This window comes from Dermochelys coriacea, chromosome 9 (assembly GCF_009764565.3).
Source record: "Dermochelys coriacea isolate rDerCor1 chromosome 9, rDerCor1.pri.v4, whole genome shotgun sequence".
Classification (NCBI taxonomy): domain Eukaryota; kingdom Metazoa; phylum Chordata; order Testudines; family Dermochelyidae; genus Dermochelys; species Dermochelys coriacea.
In genome coordinates, this window is record NC_050076.1 from 54366830 (window position 1) to 54385569 (window position 18740).

Consider the following 18740-nt stretch of genomic DNA (forward strand, 5'->3'; position numbering starts at 1 on the left):
AGTTTCTCCATCTATGAAACAGGTATAATGACATCAACCTCCTCTCTCAAGTCCTTTGAAATCTACTGATGAAAAGCACTGTATAAGAGCAAGCTATCATCATAATCTCTGGGTCTCATTTTCCTCAACTGTACAACGGAAGGGAATGATGCTTACCCAATTTTATCAAGCACCTGGCAGCCTAGGTGTGGAAGGCGATATAAGCACTACTACTATTGCTACCACACAGCCCACTACCACGACACTAGGTCATCTAAATTTCTATTCCACATTCCATACCCCCAACACACTAGACTCCACCTTCTGCAACATCTCAGAGAGGTGACGGTTCTCCAGCCTCAGGGTTTCCAAATGAACCAGAATCACCTGAGAAGACAGGATGAACACAAATAACTAATCAAAGGCCTACATGCTATCTTTTCCCACTTTTAGCTCAAATGTGAATGTAGCTTACGAAGAAAATTCTGAGTTGTAGTCCCCACTAAGTTTGCAATGGCACCTGTACAACTTATTTAGTATACACAGTTCAAGCCATCCTATTTTCACATTGGTTTGTAGGATTTTATTGCCCGAGTCTAATTAAGGTAAGACATCTCAAATTGAATTCACAGAATCATAGAAATGAAGGACTGGAAGGGACCTTGAAAAGTCATCAAGTCCAGCCACCTGCACTGAAGCAGGACCAAGTAAATCTTGACCAGGTGTTTGTCCAGCCTGTTCTTAAAAATCTCCAATAATGAGGATGTTACAACTTCTCTTGGAAGCCTATTCGAGAGCTTAATTACCCTAATAGTTAGAAAGTTATTCATAATATCTAACCTAAATCTCCCTTGCTGCAGATTAAGCCTATTACTTCTCATCCTACCTTCAGAGGATATGGAGAACAATCAATCACATTCTCTTTATAAAAGCCCTTAACATATTAAGGCTGTTAATCAGGTCCCCCTCAGTCTTCTTTTCTCAAGAATAAACATGCCCAGTTTTGTTGACTTTTCCTCGATAGTCCAGATTTTCTAAACCTTTTATCACATTTGTTACTCTTCTGGACTCTTTCCAATTTGTCCACGTTTCCTAAAGTTTGGTGCCCTGAATTGGACAGTACTCCAGCTGAGGCCTCACTAATACAAGCAGAGCGGGACAATTACCTGCCATGTCTCACATTATGACACTCCTGTTAATACACCCCAGAATGACATTAGCCTCTTTCGCAATTGCATCACACTGTTGACTCATTCAGTTTGTGATCCCCTATAATCCCCTCATCCTTTTCAGCAGTATTACCACCTAGTCAGTTATTCCACTTTATAGTAATTTCATCTGGAACACAATTCCCTGGTTTGTTTATGAAAATATCATTGGAACTGTGTCAAAAGCCTTACGAAAATCAAGAGGTATCACTTCTACTGCTTCCTCCCTACCGTCAGGCTAGTAACACAGTCAAAGAAGGAAATTAGGTTGGTTTGGCATGATTTGTTCTTGATAAATCCATGCAGACTATTCCTTATAACCCTGTTATCCTCCAGGTGCTTGCAAACTGATTGTTTAATTATTTGTTCCAGTATCTTGCAAGGATCAAAGTTCACTGGGTCCTCTTTGTTCCCCCCTTTAAAGATAGGTACTATGTTTGCCCTTCTCCAGTCCTCTGGGATCTCACCTGTCCTTCAGGGGTTCTCAAAAGGGAATTTCTAACTGTTCTGAGATTGCTTCAGCTAGCTCCCCAAGTACCCTAGGATGATTTTAATCAGGCCCTGCCAACTTGAATACATCTACCTTATCTAAATATTCTTTAACCTGTTCTCTTCCTATTTTGGCTTGTGTTCCTTCCCCCTTGTTAACATTAATTGTGCTGAATATCTGAAGCAAAATAGTCATTAAAAACCTCAACTTTCTTGATGTTGCTTCTTAGCTCTCCTTGCCCTCTAAGTAAAGGACCTAGTTTCCTTCATCTTTATCTTGCTCCTCATGTATTTAAAAGAATCTCTTCTTATTGCCTATTATGTCCTTTGCAAGGTATAACTCATTCTGTGCTTTAGCCTTTCTGATTTTGTCCCTCCTTGCTTGTGATTTTCTTTTTTACTCCTCCTAAGCAATTCATCCATGTTTCCACTTTTTGTGGGATTCTTTGTTGATTTTCAGGTCATTACAGAGCTCCTGATGGAGCCATATTGGCCTCTTAATATTCTTCCTCTCTTTCCTTCGCACTGAGATAATTTGTATGGAGACCAAAACATGGATGGTTACTGAGAGGGGCTCCAGTTTGGATAGGATCATGAAGCCTTCCTCTGGTAATCCTCATTTGCTCATAATCTCCACATCTACCGCAATGAACAGACTGACTTTCCAGAGACAGCAGCACCATTCTGCTCTTGTTTTAAGAGTCTCTAAATTGAGCTGAAAGCTGCTGCTACTTTGGTACCACATGGAACAATGAGTTGGTTCAACTTGATCAAGTAGACATTGTCAAGAGTTCCTCTTTGCTCAAGGAAAGCTTCTCTACCCCTTTCCTTCCACACAGCTGACAGCCTAGGATAATCCCAGAGCTCCATAGGCAGCTACAATAGGATCCTCCTCACCCAAACCATACTCAGAAATTCTTTTCCACATCCCTTTCAGCAGGAAAGACAAGTAATGGTTACAGGTTTGGTTCGGAAAGCAAGAGGCTGCGGGGGACACAACAGGGTTAGACAGCTTCCCTGGGAGGCTGTCTAGTCCCTTACTCTGATCATGCCAGTCTCTGGATCCCAAGGCTAAAAACACAAGAGGGAAGGAAAGCATTAGTTTAGCTGAAATGCAGGACTCTGTGCTGCAACCCTCAGGGCCCCAAGGGCCGTGGAGACAGAGAAAGAGCCTTCAGTCATTTTTACCCTGTGCTCCACAGCTTTCCTCTCTGCTCTTTCAATCTCCATTCTCATTCGTTGCTCCATGTCAGAAGTGGACCCGCTGGCCGAGGCGATAGCAATGTCACGCTGGTGCAGCACCTGCGTCAACTGGGAGATCTCCTTTTTCATCCCTTCTAGCTCACTGCTATGAGTTTGTTCAGCCTGAGACAGCTGCTCCTTCAGCTGGAGAGAGATATGCATGAACCACCCATGGATTTTTAAAGGACAAAACAGTGAGAAAGCAGATGTGCTGACACATGGGTTATGTGTAATTTTAGCACTGGCTGGTGCAGAGCTCTACGCAAGCTTCCTCGGACTCTTCTGTTAACATACTTCAATCCTGACTTATAACAAACTATCTCATCCCTTTGGTGGTCTTCTGCTTCCCCAGTTATCCGTTGGGGTAAGAAGTGGGTTGTGAATAAGTACCTACTGCAGAGCAGAAGCCCGTCAAAAGGGCTGAACACCCACACCCCTCATTGATAGCAGCTGTGAACACTTAAACCTTCTGAAAATCAGCCCACAGATCTCAACCTATCTATAAAGTGCCATATCTGTAGTAGAGATGTAAATATCCATTTAAAAAGTTAACCATTTAAACGATTAAAATTATGTCATTTAATCAGCCCTGGGGCTGGGGGTTAATGGTTAGGATCGGTTAACCGGTAAGACTAATGCTTACCAGTTAACCATTCAGTATTTTACATCCCTAATCTGACCTATTTCTACAGCACCACAGAGTCTGTCTATCTAGATACCATACAGCACTCATCCCTGTAGTATCTCAGGGCCTCCCAAGTACTTAGAAATAATAGGACCACCACTTTCTCTTTCCTCTTCCCCAGCCTGTGGAGCTGTGTGTGTGTGTGTGTGTGTGTGTGTGTGTGTGTGTGTGTGTGTGTGTGTGTGTGTGTGTGTGTGTGTGTGTGTGTGTGTGTGTGTGTGTGTGTCTAGGATGAGGTGTCTGTGTATGTGAAGAGCTACATTGAAGAAGTGAGATTTCCAGTACGGTCTGAAAGGGGTGGGGGTGACGATCCCTTATCTCTTGGTGGGAACAAAGTCTGTAGGCTAGCTCCTGCTCCTGGGAAAGTTCTGTCTGTCACACTGACAAGCCTAACCCCAGTGGCGTACTGTTTCACCATTCCAGCAGGATGTTGCTGTTAAGGTCATGGTTGCGGGGCGGGGGGTGTAGGGGTGAGAGGGATCTCTCTGGTTGCTAGGACCAATCCCATGGAGGGATAACCCAAATATGAGCAGTGTATTCCATGGGGAGCCAGTGCCAAGGGCAGAGCACTAGGGCTATGTGTTCACTGCAGAGGGCTGCTGTGTTCTGTGCTAGCATATGGCTGCGTGCCTAGATATCTAGACGGATACAAACTCACTCATTACACTTAAGACCCTAAAACACGTTCAGATCCAGATCACAAGAAGTGAAATGGGAAGCACATTATACCACTGGGCCTGCTAGATATCACCTCCTCGTCTCAATTCCTTCTACTTTTGCGAATCTGCTGTCATGACCAGGGTCAGAATCGCTCTAAACATATACCCTTTCAGGAAGGAATCTACAACCCCACATATATGGACAGGATATACGACAGTTAGCCTCACACTAATGTACAAAAAACAGCCACAGTCCTCTGGGAGTTACTTTCTGGGCAAAACTATACCACATTTTCCTACCTAAAGTAAAATGGAAAAAAAGGTTACCTACCTCTCATAACAGATGTTCTTCAAGATGTGTTGCTCAGTCCTTTCCAATAGGTGTGTGCGCACCTTGTGCACGATCATCAGAAGGTTTTTCCCCTAGCGATACCCGTCGGGTTGGCTGTAGAGATCCCTGGAGTGGCGCCTTCATGGCGGTGTATATAGCTCCCTGCCAACCCGCCACCCGCTCAGTTCCTTCTTGCTGGAATACTCAGAGGGGAGGCACGTGGGATTTGAATGAACATGAGCAACACATCTCAAAGAACAAACACTTACGAGAGGTAGGTAACCATTTTTTTCTTCTTCGAGTGATTGCTCATGTGCATTCCAATAGGTGACTTCCAAGTAGTTTCCCTGGTGGAGGGGTCTGAGTTCACCTGGTTGCTGAATGCAGGACTGCCCTGCCAAAGGCTGCATCGTCCCTCGCCTGTTGGGTGATGGCGTAATGCAACGTGAAGGTGTGGACGGAAGACCATGTTGCTGCCTTGCATGTATCCTGGATAGGGACTTGTGCCAGGAATGCTGTGGACGACGCCTGTGCTCTTGTGGAGTGCGCCATCAGTGGAGGGGCTGGAATCTTTGCCAGGTTGTACCACGATCCACGATGAAATGCGCTGGGACGAGATTGGAAGCCCCTTCATTCTCTCTGCGATTGCAATAAAGAGCCGTGGTGACTTATGAAATGCCTCTGTGCCCTCAATGTAGAACACTAGGGCACGGCTGACGTCCAGGGAATGGAGCATTTGCTCTCCATTACTGGCATGGGGCGTAGGGAAGAACACAGGTAAAAATGTCCTGGTTCACATGAAACTGGGAGACTATATCTTTGGTAGAAACACGGGGTGAGGGCGTAACAGCATCTTGTCTTTATAAAAAGACTATATAGGGAGGCTCGGAAGTCAGCGCTCTGAGCTCGGAGACCCTTCTAGCCAAGGTTATGGCCATCTTCCAGGAAAGGTAGGACATAGGGCAGGTCGCCATGGGCTTGAAAGGGGGCCTCATGAGTGCGGACAGGACCAGGTTGAGGTCCCACTGGGGAACGGGCTGTCGCACCTGGGGATAAAGTCTGTCAAAGTCTTTGAGAAACGGGCCCACCATGGGATTGCCGAAGACTGACCTACCTGCTGCCCCCAGGTGGAAGGCAGAAATGGCAGCCTAGTGTACCCTGAGAGCTTATATTGCCAACCCGTGCTGCTTGAGGTATAGTAGGTAGTCCAAAACAAGGGGAATTGGCGCTTGCTGTGGAGGGCTGCCCCTCTGCAGAGACCAGATATGTGGCATGCGGAGGGTTTCCTACTTCCCAGCAGGTCTTCCCTCACTGAAGCTCAAGCAGATTCAACCATGGAGTTTCCACACGGTGTGGTGGAGGGACTCCAGGTTCGAGTGTTGCAGGCGGCCATGGTCCTGTGTAATGAGGGTCAGGCACATGGGAAGAGCTAGTGGTCCGTCCACTGAGAGGTTCAACAGCATGGTGAACCAGTGCTGGTGGGGTCACGCTGGCACTATGAGGATCAAGGAAGCCCCGTCCTGGCTTGTATTGAGGAGGACGACTTTGTGTATGAGAGGGAAGAGCGGAAACGTGTACAGCAGGTGACTCGCCCACAAAAGGAAAGGCGTCCGTGATGGATCCTGGGCTGTGGTTCAGAAACTAGCAGAACTGCTGGCACTTCCTGTTGCTCTGCGCCGTGAACAGATTATGTAGGGAAAGCCCCATCTCTGGAAAATCATACGCACGATGTCCAGCCTGAGGGACCATTTGTGATCGTGAAACGCCTGACTGAGGCGATCGGCTAGCTCATTTTGCGTTCCCGGAAGCTGCGATGCCTCTAGGTGTATCAAGTGGGTGATGCAAAAGTCCCACAGCCCGAGGGCTTCCTGGCACAGGGGAGAGGTGCGAGCACCTATTTGTTTATATAGGACATCGCTGTGGGGTTTTCCCGTCAGCACCGACACACATGCACCCTGCAGGCAGGCCTGGAATGCTTGGCATGCCAGACAAACCGCCCTCAGCTCCCTTATGTTGATGTGCAGCGATAGTTCTGCGTGGGATCATATGCCTTGAGTTCTGATATTGCCTAGGTGCACTCCCCAACTGAGCACCGAGGTGTCCGTGACCAGCGATAATGTAGGTTGGGGTTTGACAAAGGATACTCCCACGCAAACAACTTGTGGCTGCAGCCACCAGCGGAGAGACTCGAGAACGCGAGGGGAGAGGGTAACTATTCTGTCCAGTGGGTCCCTGTTGGGCCTGTGCACCCACGCCAACCACGCCTGGAGAGGCCAAAGGCACAACCTGGCGTGCTGGACTACGTATGTGCAGGCCGACATATGCCCCAAAAGTTTCATGCAATTTCTGGCCATTGTGGGGAAATTGGTAAAGGTTTTCGATAATGTCCCCGAGTCCTTGAAAGTGCAGCTCGGGCAGGAATGCCCTGGCCTGCGTGGAGTCCAAGAGAGCTCCTATGAATTCTGTTCTCTGCATCAGGACTAGTGTAGATTTGGGCACATTCAATATGAGGTCCAGCCTGAGGAAGATGGCCTGAGCCAGAGAGACATGCTTCACAGCCTGTGCTTGCAACTTGGCCTTCATGAGCCAGTTGTCCGCCACACACTTCATGAATACTCGGGGGGAGTGGGGCACCAAAAGCCCAAATGGGAGCACCCTGGACTAGTAGTGCTGGCTGCTGACCATGAAGTAAAGAAACCATCTGTGGGCCGGAATAATGGAAATATGAAAGTACGTATCTCTCAAGTCAAGGGTAGCATACCAGTCCCCCGGATCCAGGGAAGGAATGATGGAGGCCAGAGAGACCATGCGAAACTTTCCTTTCCTTATGAATGTGTTAAGATCTTGCAGATCGAAGATAGGCCGGAGCCCACCCTTGGCCTTGGGGATGGAGAAATAGTGGGAGTAGAACCCCTTGCCCCGAACTCCTGAGGAACCTCCTCTATTGCCCCTAGAGTGAGGGGTGATTGCACTTCTTGCAAGAGTAGTTCGTGAGAAGGGTCCCTGTAGAGGGACAGGGAAGGGGGATGGGAGGGAATAGAATTGGACAGAATATCCCACATCCACTGTGCTTAGAACCCAGTGATCTGATGTGATCTGAGACCAAGTAGAAGTGGGAGAGTAAATTCACAAAGACGGGGTAAGGATCCGAGCTCGGTACTAGTGCTCTGTCCTCGGGCGCATCTTCCAAAGTTTGGCTTTGGGCCTAGGGGGGCTGTTTGGAAGAACCCTGGCCTGGGCACGAGGAGGACTATGACAGGCATCTCCTATGATTCCTGCCCCCGTCTCCAGCACGAGTCTCACCTCGGGGGCCCAGAATAGAAGTGGGATGGGGGCTGAGGCTTAAATGGCTTTCTTTGGGAGCAGGAGTGTGGATCCCCAAAAACTTTAGAGTCGCCCTCGAGCCCTTAAGACTGTGCAAGCAAGAGTCCGTATTTTGGACTAACAAGCCTACACAGTCAAAGGACAGGTCCTGGATGGTGTTCTGGACCGCCGGTGGTATCCTGGACACGTGCTGCCACGCGCTGTGTCTCATTGTAATGGTGGAGGCCATAGTCCGAGCCGCCAAGTCTGCCACATCTAACGCAGCCTGGAGGGAGGATCTTGGGATCACTCTGCCCCCTTCGAGAAGCACATCAAACTCCTTGTGCAAGAAAGCCGGGAGCAACTCCTGAAACTTTATTAATGTGCTCCAGGAATTGAAAGCATAGTGGCTGAGTACCGCTTGCTGGTTGGCCACTCAAAGCTGGAGCCCCACAGTCGAGTAGACCTTTCAGCCAAAAAAGTCCAGCTTCTTAACATCCCGTGACTTTGGCCAGGGACCTGGCTGCCCCGTCGCTCCTTATGATTTGCCACATTGACCACTAGAGTCCCCGGGTTGGTGGGTGGGTGAAAAGGTGTTCATACTCTTTCTGCGGCACAAAATAACGTCTCTCTACCCCTTTAGCGGTGGGTGGTATAGGGGCCAGAGCACCCTAGTAGCATTCTGGATAGTTCTTATCAGGGACAAGGCCACCCCAGATGGACCCTCCGGGCCAAGGATGTCCACTATCGGGTCCGACTCCTCCGTGACCTCCTCCGCCTGGAGGTTTAGGTTTAGGGCCACCCTCCTAAGAAGAGGTTTCAGAGTAGCAGCCGTGTTAGTCTGTATTCGCAAAAAGAAAAGGAGTACTTGTGGCACCTTAGAGACTAACAAATTTATTTGAGCATAAGCTTTCATGAGCTACAGCTCACTTCATCGGAACCGACTATCATGCACGCAGTGCGTGCACACACCTATTGGAATGCAATGAGCAATCACTCGAAGAAGAACTGCTGTGTCAGTGAGGCCATTCCCTTGCTTATTTCCTTCAGCCATCCACTGCCACTTTTAAAAGCACAGACCAAGACTACGCTCTTCCACTCAAGGTAAAAAAAGAGACATAAGGGTCAGTTTCATGTGGGATCCTCAGTTCTCTCCCACCCCTTCATTCTGGGCAACCATTTCCCCCACAACATACTCTGTTCCTTCATCCCTTTCTTAGCTTTGCTAATACAGAGCACACAGAACTGTTGTGGGCAGCTGTGCTAGCTAGTCCTCAAGCCTCGCTCCCACTCTAAGACTCAGGGGTCTTACCTTTTTAATCTCAGCCTTGGCCAGACAATGGTGTTCTTCCGTCACCCGCAGCTCTTTGCACTTCTCTGTCAGCTCCTTGCTCAGCTGTACACACCTGGCATTTATGGCTCCCAGGCTGGGGGCAGAAACAAACAAATCACAATTTAAAAACACCCCGCATGAGCCACAATGCAGGTTATCTCAGGAAACTGGCATTCACACATCTATCCTTTCTACCCTAGTCATTTTGACAGACCAAGACTGCTGCAACCTTTTCTGATTAGATACAGCCATTTCTCTTTTCCTTACCAACGGAAAGTTACCATCTTCCCTTGTAAACCTGCAATCTTCTCTACAAATCCATCAGTGGAGAAATCCAATCACAGTTTTTACTCAGTACAGGAAAGATGAGATGTAGCTCTCAGCAGCTGGCTGGCCGTTTAGTTTAACAAAGATTTCCCTCTCCATTACCAAGGAAAATGACATGTCTAAGCATTCTAAAGAAAATATTTTTTAAAACCTAAAAAGGTATATTTAGCAAACAAACAAACAAAACTAACCCTAACATTCCACTGTGGTAAGATTTTAGACTCAGATTTCTGTGGGCTCTTAAAATACTAGTATTTGGACGATTCTACTGTGGTTAACAGCGCCGGTGAATAAGACATTATACGTGCCATATTGTCTGTGTGCTACTGGATTTTGAAGTTGTCCTCTACCTGCCCTCAAGACGAGCCACCTCTGACTGTAGGTTCTTTTCATTCTTCTGTGCAAGATCCAACTGCAGGAGTACGTGCTCCAGCTCTGGGAACGCCTGTGACAGCTGTTTCTCACGCAGGTGTTCTTCCAGTGACCTATGCACAAACACAGGACCATCCCAGAAGGCCTTAGTCTCTTGACACACCTCACCCCCATGTGTATTGATATAAGAACTGTGATATTTTCTATTTTCTGACAACAGAAGGCAGTAAAGGCCAATAAAAGACATTACCTCACCCTCTCGTCTCTACTCTAGCTCTACAAAATCCACCAAAATGTAATGCTATAATGTGGCATCTGTGGACATTCTGGATGCCCCAAGTGTCTCATCCTGATGACAGGCCCATGTTTGAATTCAGTCAGATTATAACAGGCCGTCACCAAATTAGTAAAAAACCAACACAACTGATTGTGTTGCAATTTCAATCCCACTGGCAGATGCTCAGTAATCCCTGCTGCAGGGAAAGGCATAGCTGCTAGGTCTCCTGTGTATACTTCAGTGTCTCTCTCCACCAGTATCAAGGCAGAAAGGTGCTGATGCCTTTGCCACAATCATTATCACTTGCTGAAGCCTTGATCCCATGCCCTTAAAGTTAATGGGACCTTTGCACCAACTTTAATGAGCACATTTAGTAGCCAAAGAATGTTTTCTCTCTCCACTACCCACCTGAAATGCACGAAAAGGGAATCAAACACAATGCACTGACTCAGGAAACTTACCAGAAAGGCAAGGCTGAACCCCTCTGTATTTACAATACTTCTTCACTGTTCGGATGCCGACTGCTTTTGAAGCAAATGAAGAACAGGCACCTTTACCTTACAATGTCCTCCTACAGCATACAAACAGCCATGAACTCAGACTCCAAGCATACAGAAAGGGCTCCACAGGATCAAAGAATCACTTAAGGTCACAGATCTACATTTAATGGGGTGATGGCCAACCACATTTAGATGCCAAGGATCAGACCTGATAAGGAGTTCCTTGCTATGCAGGGTTTCAGTTATGCTGGCCAGCTCCTTCTGTAACTGTTCCTGATGCATCTTTGAGCTCTTAATGAAATCCTCCTGGGACTGCAGAGTGACTCTCAGCTCAAACTTCTCCTCTTGTAATACCTACAAGAAAGGAAATGGAAGTTACTGTTGTAGGAATGGACAGAATCAGTTTAGTATAGCTGGTCTGGAAATGAATTGTATTTTCAGATGACAAAAGAAGCATTAGATGGGTAATGAGCTCACAATGCCACATGGGTACAAACCTGGCCTCGTGGCCAGCCTGGAGCCTTATACAAAGGCACTGATGGAAGGGTGGGGGAATTTCCAGGGTGACTGTACCTCCCAGGTGATAATCTCATCTTGAGATGGTAAGGGAATGCACTGAACTACCCCCAGCACCCTCCCTGGACAGCTCTCACTGCTACTTCTCACAAACCTCCAGCATTTTCTTAGAATGCCCCAGCTCCTCTTGGACTCTTTGGTGATCCTCCAGAATCTTCTGATTGGCTCCAGTCAAGTCATCCACTCTCATGTTAAGCCTCTCCACCTCCAGCTCATTAGCACAGATGGTATCATTGGCTCGCTCCAGCTTGCTGGTTAAATGCTGGATTTCCGATTGGCTGGCCAGTTGCACAGATTCCAGCACCTGCTTCCGATTGGTGAGCTGAGTCTGCTGACAGAGGTTGTTGCTGTGTTATAGCTAAATTACACAAAGAGGTGGAAACAAACAGATTCAAAGCTTCATGAAGACTCCACACCGATACTTCTCAATGCAACACGCCATTTTCTCTGAAAGCAGTGCTGCCCTTCAGGGAACAACAGGAGGTGCTGTGTCAGGATTGTACATAGGTGAGGGCTTTGAGGTAGGGAGAAGAAAGGAATTGATGGGATCCTTATGATTCCAAAAGAGGTTCTGAGGGCATCTAAAGAAAGAGAAACTCTGAAGCAGACAACCCACACTGCCAAACAGATTGAACAAACAGTAAAGCGGCCTAAATTCCCTGTCCATCAACCCAGGGGTTAGATCTAGCCAGAGGACAAAGTGGAAGCAGATTTGGAAATACCATATATGAGCTAGAAAGCCAGGCAAATCTGTTGCTCCGTGTCTCCATGTAGGATTAACTCCTGACAGATGGAAAAGGAATCAAATAGAAATTAGAAACTGGAGTAACGGCAACAGCCAGTCATGTTCTGGTTCATGCAGTGATTCTCCAGTACTACAAGCTTGCTAGAACACTCACTTTCTTGAGATTTTAAGGTTTTATTGTTTTAAAAGTAAATTAGAGAAAGGAAAGGAATAGAATAGAATACTTACATTAAACATATCACTGGCAAACAATACCTTCCCTATTTATTATTATTTACAGACTGACATAATTTAACAAATGAGTAACATCATATGCCTCTAAGAACATTCACTTTCTGAACACCTTTTTTATGTAGTGCCCAATATACGCAGTGTTGTCATTACCCTAGCAATCAATACACAAACCTGGATCACAAGGAGCAATGGCTATGAAAGTAAAAACATGTGGTTGCCCGAGATAGCCCAAGAAACCAACATGCCAGACTGGCTGAATGCATGGACAGTTTCTGCAATAAGGGAAAGCCTGAAAGTAAAAGTTAAGACCCACAAAGGAAAGGCCTATCCATAATTTCCTATGGTGCCATGTAGGAGACCCAGTTTTAGTTGCCGGCCTTTAGTTTATTAGGCTGGCAGGGATGGAGGGAAGGCACTCCTCACTGGGCAAGAGAAAGCCAACGTCTCCTCCAGAGTAACCTGCACAGTTACAGTGACAAAAGGGAATCCAGTAATCCTTAACTGGAAAAATGGCACCCCTGAGTAATGGGTTGGGTGGGGGCAAGAGTGTGCATGGGGTCTGCAGATCTCATCCAACCGTGTCAGAAAAAAACAAAAACAGAAAATGCCGTCAGGATGCGTTTGTGACAGGTTTTATTTTTTTTAGAGAGATTTCCAACGCAGTCTTGAGGATTTAGGCTTTCATCACCTTTAATGGCAAATGTGAGTTTAAGTCCCCGAGACTGCTCTGGAAATCGCAACGTAAATGTCCCATTTTTCTGCTACACTGTGATCTAACACACTGGCCAGTGCTCCAAGGACATGTCTCTCCTTGGAAGACTGAAATATCAAGGACAAAGACAGCAGCAACGAGACCTTCTGCTCAAAGGCCCACTTGGCATTTACGGATCTGCTAGTGTTGGCCCCTCATAAAGCGCCATCAGTGCCAGCTCCAATCCTGTCAACGCAAACTGCAAAATTCCTCCTTGCCAGAGCTTCCACTCAGCAGCAATTCAGGTGCCCATTAAGTGAAAAGCTCCCAACAAGAGCTTCTTATCAGCATTTGCTTTGATTGTGTCAGTGTAAGCTTCTTCACAGCTGGGGTTTGGGTCAGCTCATCAGACTGCGGCAGCAGCACTAGCTCCGGGAATGGATTAACTTTTCAGGAACAACAGCACCATTCTGCTCCTGTTTTAAGAGCCTCAAAAACAGAGCTAGAAACTGCTGTTACTTTGCTACCATGTGGCAAGTGCCTTTCGTACGACAAGACTATTTTCAAAGAGCAACTTCTGTATAGCTGCAGCTACACAGCTGAGGATTGGCAGGTACATAGCTTTGAACATGACATGACAAAAGTTATTTTAAAGTGTCATGACCTGTAATCTCCCCCCCCACTCCCAGAAACCATCATCTTACTATCTTCCCCCTGCTAATATTTATGAGTGAGATTGAGTGTATGGGAGCCATGGGGAAGGTTTAGCCAGACTCCATTAACAGACTTCAGATCTTTCACTGCTTGTACTGTATAGATGAGTTCACTCCATTAGGACGGATAAAGTCATTTCAGGTGCGATCTGAAGTGGATTCACACTTGAGGGATTTCGTTAGCTCGTCACTGCAAACAAACAACTTTCATTGCACATTAATTGTACCTGAATGAGCTCAGACTGCTCAGTCAAAGCCTTCCTCTGGGCCTCCAGTGACGCCACCTGCTGCTGGTAAAGCAACCGCTGCTTCTCCCAGTCTAGAGATTTCTGACGGAATTCCTGCAAGGATGATTGGGATGACCTGGAGTTTACCACCTATTTGGTTGTCAAGATCATCCCCTCCCAACTCTAACTAACATTCTCTCTCCTGCCACTGTCTACTTGTGAGCCTTCCTCCACAGCAGGGAAACCCTTAAGCAGTCATTTAATGCACTGACTCGGCATTAAAAAAAAAACCCTCACACTGTGCTGTGGCATTGCTCCCTCCGAGTTAAAACCTTCATGTCAATTACTGCTACTTACAGATGCTGATTCATGACCAGCTCTACAGATTTGGTGTCAGAGCATTAACAATTCTACTTCCATGTAACTTTACAACAAAAGGTTGCTACTGAATTCATTAAGTTTGCAAGTATGAAGTAACAATAATTCTTAACCCAGAAATCAGACACTGCCTCATAGAAGTGTTTTGGGGAGATTCATTACCAACTTCTAAGTGGTGCTATCAAAGATGAGAGAATATGGCTGGTCTCATCATGGTAGTAAGATTAAAGACAAGCTCGACTTGGAAAACACTCATGCAGAGAATTTCCTCCAAACCCTATGGTAACAACCCCATCGTGCTTGAATTTTCTACCTTTACATACTGTCTTGTCCTTAAAACATCCACTCACCTTTGATTTAATCCATGATAACAATATCATTTATTAACTGTATCAAAATAGCAGCGGGCCCCAAAAGAGATTGGGCACCATTGTGCTAGGTGCGGTAATCATATGTTTCTTTTTACATTTTCAAACAGTTCTCCCCTACTCTCCACACACACACACACACACACACACACACACACACACACAACCTGTGACAGCTTGCCCCGCTCTTTTATAAAATCCTGGTGGACAAAATGTTCATGAGCTCACATGCGATCCCAATTAAATTGGGCAGCATCATGGAGAGGACCAGTGCAGAAATGGCCTTTGCTACACAAGAGCACAAGGACAGTGAATGCAGGGGTGAGTCGACTGAGTATTTGCACTCACAATCCACTTGCTTATTAAACATTCAGAGTTGCTACTGAACCTGAAACAGTCAGTTTGGTTTGTATGAACAATGGCCATGGCTGCTATTATCCACACACCTCTATCTTCTTAGTCAATCTGCTCACTTCGGACTGGTCGTCCCCGTGGCTCTTGGGACCCTCCCTTGCTTCTTTCAGTTGTTTCTTCTGCAGCTTCTCATAGCTCCTCTTCAGCCTGCCTAGCTGCAAGGAAGTCAATGCAATTTTTGATAATGCTGGTCAAGGTCACAGTGCATTAAATTAATGAAGCATTCTGAAGGAAGAGAAAGTAATTTTATAGAGAGATACTCCCTCAAACCAAGACCATCCAGCTGGCAGAAGATTTCTACCTGTATAATAAACAAAAAGTACTGTATGTACTCCATAATGTATCAAAATATACTGGATTGTGCCACGGTGGTTTGCTGCTGGGTGGATCAGCAGTAGCAGAAATTGAACCTGGGTCTTATGGACTTAAGGCAGGAGCCCCTACTGCCTGAGCTAAAATACATAATACCCAGCTCTGTCAGCCAAGGCTGTACCAGGCTCATAAACTTCTGTCTGTGGCCCAGCCAGCACTAGAGGGAGACAAAGCACCTTGCTGAGCAGATATGGGTTACAGAAACATGGAGTGACAGCACCCAAAGAAAAACAGAACGCTGTGAGGCTTGACTATGAACCTATCAAGGATATAGGTGAAAGACATTCATGAAATTCCAGTGTATGCGATATAACAGCCACTCATCTTGTCATATTGGTTGCTTAGCTAGGTCATAAATTTCCCCACTGACTGGAGAAAGATAAGAAAGAATGTCACCTATATCTACTGCTAGAATTCTAATTTTATTAAAAAACTTGAATCATAAATACTTTGCATTTAAATAGCATCTTTGATCAAATATTTTGAATTTAAACAGAGCATTTCCCACCTGATTATCTAATTTCTTTACAAACACTGACAAAATAAAGCTCTTAACATCCTGTGAATTGGGGAAATATCTCCATTTTACAGATGGATAAAATGAGCACAGAGTGGGTTCGTCACTTGCCCATGGTTATAAAAGAAACACATGAACAGAGCCAGGAAGTGAACCTAAATCTCAATTCCCAGTCCTGTGCTTTACCCACAAAGCCATGCTTCCTTTCAGAAGAGGATCTCCTGATTCAGCGAAGTGCTTAAATGCTTTGCTGAACAGGGATGGACTTACACGCACGTTTAAAATTAAGCACATACTTATGCGCTTTGCTGAGTGGGAGCCAGAGAGCTTTACAAATATAGATTTAGCCTTGCAACATCTCTGTTATTTATAGAATATATAGTATCAACTATCACATTTATAATGATGGGGGACTTGGGGCAGGGAGAGGTTGTGAGGCTTTCCTACAGACACAAAGCAAGCAGTTTGGGGATTAGACCCCAGGATTCCTCAGTCTCCTGCTCTAACCCCCACCACATTATCCCTTTTTGAATTCAATACTAATGCACCTCAGTCTTGACCCAACCACAGTTGTGATTCCAGTCCTGAGCTTTAAGACAGATCTGTTAATGCACTTCAGTCTGGCCTAGCAGCATCTCTACTATTCCAGTGGGGACATTTCCTGAACAAAGACTGTTCATCATGCTGAAATGTAAGGAGTTTTTAAATGAGGAAAGAAGTCTTCTGCACACTAAATTGAGACTACCAAATTAATTATACTTATGACCTACAGTAAGCAGGAATTGAGCCCAATCCTCCAGAGATAAGAGGTCAATGCACTGCTAACCTCTCCTGGCATTTAGCTCCACACTACTGACAAGCCAATGGAAACAGAAGTAATCATTAAGGCATTTACATGAAATACTGTCAGCCCACCCGCAGAAAATCTCAACATCTGTTATATTGCAGTGGGCAGGACATCCTTTGTGGAATGAAGATTGTGGAACTCTTTTTAAGTCTTTGTCAAGTAAATTTAATGATATTGTCATGCCTGGGAGAATGGAGTCACCTTCAAAGAACAAGAATACAGGCAGAACCAGTAGTAAACCCCCCCTCCACCCCATTCTGCCAATCTCCTTCAGCCCTGGCCTTGAGGGTCAGATTCTATGCTGATTCAATAGCTAGAATTTCCCCTGAGATATCAACAAGAATATCAACAGGCATGCTGGTCTCTGGAACGTGGATACCCATTCACTGGTAAAAGGACTGAGATCAACAGACTTCACACTAGCCTCTGAAAAGCCACCAGAATAATGATATTCTATCACTACCAAATTGAACCCATTTTACATGGCAGGTGCTCACAGACTACCATAATGGGTGGCAGCTGCTCACAGACTACCATAATGGGTGGCAGGATAAAATCCTAAAATAAGGAGATACAGGAATTTTGTAGGAGACCGTAAAACACAGAGTATTTCTGCTCTACAAGGACATGACAGACTCCATAGCAATTTTCAGGAGGTTGGTATCCTTGGCCCAATACAAATCCCCTGACACATGCCCATGCACTGGTGGAGTCAGTATACCACATGGTGGATGGTTGTCACTTTCTCTCCCAGCCACCGTGACTGTACTTCCAGAGGGAGGTATATATCTGCTGCAGGAAAAGTCATCATCTCATGTTTATTTCACATGAAAAAGGCCAGCTGCAGAGCTGTGCTTTCTTTAAATTTCATGCTATGCTGGGAGAGCAACTGCTTGTACACATAGCAACATAAGCACAAGCATAGGGGTGTCTGGGGTGAGAGAAGACAGGAAACCTTGGCTATAAACTTCTGCCACTTTTTAACACACCTGAAAGTAGCCACAATAAGGGCTAGTCTATGCTTGAAACATTACAGCTGCGTAGCTATAGTGCTTCAGTGTAGCCACTCACTACAACGACGGGAGGGATTCTCCCATCGCCATAGTTAATTCATCTTGCCAAGAGGCAACAGTTAGGGCGATGGAAGAATTCTTCCGTCAGCTGATCACTGTCTATGGCAGGGGTTAGGTTGGTTTAACTACGCTGCTCAGAGATGCGGATTTTTCCACACCCCTATGCGACATAGCTGGGTCGACTTAACTTTAAAGTGTGGACCCGACTTCAGTTTATAGCAAGTATTTCCACTTCCACAGTAATCTTTGGAATGAGATGAAGAGTGCTATATAAATGTAAAATATTATTTTGTTGCTAATCAATCCTCTTGTTTTGGCACACAGTGGGGAAGGGAGGATTAAGAAAATCACAGCATTCAAAGGACAGTGATGAAATGAAACATTTAATCTGTTAGACAACAAGGCATAGACTGGAGTTTCAACACCAAATCTCATCTTTCTGAAACCCACCTCTTCTTGAAACTTCTTCAGCTGCTGTTCATACTCCACAACCGTGCCTTGTTGGACTTGCTCAGTGTGTTCTAACTGCTGCCGCAACCTACCAACCTAAAGAAACAGTTGAAACACAGCATAGTGATTATCAGCACAGAAGCAGCAGACTCCAACACAGCGGGCTGTCTCACAAGTAGATGTGGAAATTGAAGGATTACTGTATTTTAATTTTGTAGTATATATTACATACATAAACACACATTATAGTATAAGTGGTAGCAACTGTTACAGCAAAGGTTCTGGTACAAGAAATACTATTGTCCTACTGGTTTCAATGGGGTTACTCACCAAGCATCAGTTTAAGTGTGGGCTTAACTCTTTGCTAGATTTGACCTACATTTGCAGAATTGCTTTCATTTCAACCCCTTGTTTTTAGCCAATCAGTTTT

The 18740-nt window shown here is 45.7% G+C and overlaps 1 protein-coding gene across 24 annotated transcripts in view; it reads right to left on the reverse strand.

Moving 5' to 3' along the window:
- CEP63 (centrosomal protein 63) overlaps positions 1–18740 on the reverse strand; it is a 55210-nt gene that overhangs the window by 16875 nt on the left and 19595 nt on the right. For 10 of the 24 annotated variants that reach the window (XM_038415997.2, XM_038415994.2, XM_043492660.1 and 7 more), the window contains 9 exons: positions 18311–18406; positions 15084–15206; positions 13892–14005; positions 11376–11612; positions 10914–11059; positions 9907–10041; positions 9209–9323; positions 2865–3062; positions 280–366 (listed from right to left, as the gene is read on the reverse strand). In XM_038415997.2, coding sequence (XP_038271925.1) covers positions 280–366; positions 2865–3062; positions 9209–9323; positions 9907–10041; positions 10914–11059; positions 11376–11612; positions 13892–14005; positions 15084–15206; positions 18311–18406 — 1251 coding nt within the window. The remainder of the gene's footprint in view (positions 1–279; positions 367–2864; positions 3063–9208; positions 9324–9906; positions 10042–10913; positions 11060–11375; positions 11613–13891; positions 14006–15083; positions 15207–18310; positions 18407–18740) is intronic. The other 14 variants (XM_043492669.1, XM_043492668.1, XM_043492666.1 and 11 more) reach the window with 10 other exon arrangements.